At 57.2% G+C, this 2,500-nt stretch overlaps 1 protein-coding gene across 8 annotated transcripts in view; it reads right to left on the bottom strand.

The window, feature by feature from the left end:
- Positions 1–2,500, bottom strand: part of bbs1 (Bardet-Biedl syndrome 1) — an 8,499-nt gene that overhangs the window by 531 nt on the left and 5,468 nt on the right. For all 8 annotated transcript variants that reach the window (XM_069159872.1, XM_069159873.1, XM_069159874.1 and 5 more), the window contains 5 exons: positions 2,445–2,500; positions 2,138–2,269; positions 1,934–2,040; positions 1,125–1,245; positions 1–1,025 (listed from right to left, as the gene is read on the bottom strand). The exon at positions 1–1,025 is cut by the window's left edge and continues 531 nt beyond it; the exon at positions 2,445–2,500 is cut by the window's right edge and continues 127 nt beyond it. In XM_069159872.1, coding sequence (XP_069015973.1) covers positions 195–1,025; positions 1,125–1,245; positions 1,934–2,040; positions 2,138–2,269; positions 2,445–2,500 — 1,247 coding nt within the window. In that variant the 3' untranslated portion in view covers positions 1–194. The remainder of the gene's footprint in view (positions 1,026–1,124; positions 1,246–1,933; positions 2,041–2,137; positions 2,270–2,444) is intronic.

Here is a 2,500-nt window from a genome sequence, read left to right as displayed (position 1 = left end):
TGACCATCCAGGTACGGAGGCCAAAACAACCAGAGTTATTATTGTCATATTTAAATATTGTCTCTGAATTGATGTGCGTTGAATTTGAATGGTAGCTTTAGTTTTTTGACTGAACGTTGGATTCTGGATTCATCTTTTATCGAAGTGTTTTTATGTCTGAAAGCTTTTGATGTCCGTAGAGGTCAAAGGTCACGTCAGTTGAGCATCAGTCCCTCGCTGACGGGCATGTTGATGTGGGCGGTCAGCAGCGGGGAGCTCCGCCCCTCGTACAGGACAAACACCTTGATGATGTCAGAGATGCCCTTGTCGCTGGTGCACTCCACGAAGGTCTCCACGGGGTAGACGAGTCCGGGCACCAGCAGCGGGATCCTCATGTACGGGCTCCTCATGCGGTACAAACCCTCGTCGTACAGGAAGCTGATGGCCAGGTTCATGACGGGCCGGCTGGCCGCCGTGTTCTGGATGTTCAGGGTGAGCTTGAAGGACGGGCCGAGTCCCTGAACCACGGCGTTCATCTTCAGCGGCTCGCTGAGGCTGGAGGACATCGGCGTCAGGCTGGACTCCAGCGCCTTCACGTAGGCTTTGGCGGCAGCGAGTCGCAGGCGGCTGAGGTCCATCTGGAAGGCGCGGTGCATCGCCAGCCCGTTCTCACGCTCCCTCAGCGTCTGGTCCACGTACAGCTTGGTCTTCTTGGGCACGTTGAGGCGGACGCTCTGGGCCAGCGGCGGGCCGGGCGCGCTGTCCCGGTCCTCGAACGCCGCCGTCCTCTTCAGGATCTTCACCATCAGGCCGCCTCCCCTGGTGGTCATGATGAGGGTCCCGTCCTCGCGCCCGTACCGGCCGAAGACGACGCTGGTCACCACGTCGGGCGTCCTGATGGTGCTCAGCAGGTTCTTGTCCCGGTACAGGTGGACCTCGCAGTTGGCCAGGCCCACCAGCACCGCCTGGAAGCCCCTGGTGGGCAGGTCCATGGCCGCCATGGTGGTGATGGGCGCGGCGAGGACGGCCTTCCACAGCTTCTTCCCCTGAACACACAACAACACGTTTCAGTCCACAGTTCTCCTGAATAATAAAACCGGTCCTCGGACCTCTCCGGTCCCACGACCGGCAGTTTACCTTCTTACCTTCTGGGTGAAGCCCTGCAGGCTCTCGTCGGTGCAGCCGACCACCACGTTCTTCCCGACTCTCACCAGACCGACGGGGTGCGACGGCAGCTCGATGCAGTACTTGGGTTTGTCCGACTCCCTGAAGAGAGACACAGACGGGAGGACGAGGTCATGTGAAGGTCAGTGAACACACCGAGGTCATGTGAAGGTCAGGAAACACGCTGAGGTCATGTGGAGGTCAGTGAACATGCTGAAGTCACGTGAAGGTCAGTAAACACGCTGAGGTCACGTGGAGGTCAGTGAACACGCCGAGGTCACGTGGAGGTCAGTGAACACGGTGAGATCATGTGAAGGTCAGTGAACACACCGAGGTCACGTGAAGGTCAGTGAACACGCCGAGGTCACGTGAAGGTCAGTGAACACGCCGAGGTCACGTGAAGGTCAGTGAACACGCCGAGGTCACGTGAAGGTCAGTGAACACACTGAGGTCACGTGAAGGTCAGTGAACACGGTGAGGTCATGTGGAGGTCAGTGAACACACTGGAGTCACGTGAAGGTCAGTGAACACGCCGAGGTCACGTGAAGGTCAGTGAACACGCCGAGGTCACGTGAAGGTCAGTGAACACGCCGAGGTCACGTGAAGATCAGTAAACACACTGAGGTCACGTGAAGGTCAGTGAACATGGTGAGGTCACGTGAAGGTCAGTGAACACACTGGGGTCATGTGAAGGTCAGTGAACACGCTGAGGCCATGTGAAGGTCAGTGAACATGGTGAGGTCATGTGAGCTGACAGCAGGAGCGCTGCCTCCCATCAGGTCCGTCTCACCTGCGCAGGATGTAGATGTTTCCGTTGCGACATCCCACCGTGATGCGAAACTCCACGTCGAACTGGCCGGTGACGTCCATCATGGTCGGAGCGGCCGGCAGCGACATCTTCAACACAGTAAGGTTTTACTGATTCTAACTAAAGGTCAGGTAATGACGGAGAAAACGTGCGGTCGTTACGCTGCAGTGCATGATGGGAATTCACCTTGGAGAGGACGATGAAGGCTTCGGGGTCGAGGACGAAGACGTCGTTGCTCTCGGTGCCGATCACCAGGCAGCTGACGCCGTCCTCGTCCGCCGTGCTCTTCTTCAGGGTCCCGATGCAGGTGATGACCGTCTGAAAGGAGAACGCCGAGCTGTCCGTCACATGATGTCACCGCCTCGTCATCACGTTTTATTTACAACAACGTGATAAAAAGGAGGATGTTTAAATAATAATGAGGGTTTTGATAGTTTCCTGTTGTCGATTGGTTCCGCCTCCCCGGGACCATCGCTGTGATCGAGCAGCTCACCTGCCGCCTGATTGGCTGATGTTTGTGCAGGTGGACGAAGTCGTCCGCCTCCTCGG

The sequence above is a fragment of the Embiotoca jacksoni genome, unplaced genomic scaffold (assembly GCF_022577435.1).
Source record: "Embiotoca jacksoni isolate LCO1_2020_lvr unplaced genomic scaffold, fEmbJac1.0.p SCAF_26, whole genome shotgun sequence".
NCBI classification, from domain to species: domain Eukaryota; kingdom Metazoa; phylum Chordata; class Actinopteri; family Embiotocidae; genus Embiotoca; species Embiotoca jacksoni.
Note: the sequence above shows the minus strand (reverse complement) of the source record. Positions and strands in the feature narration are given on the sequence as shown.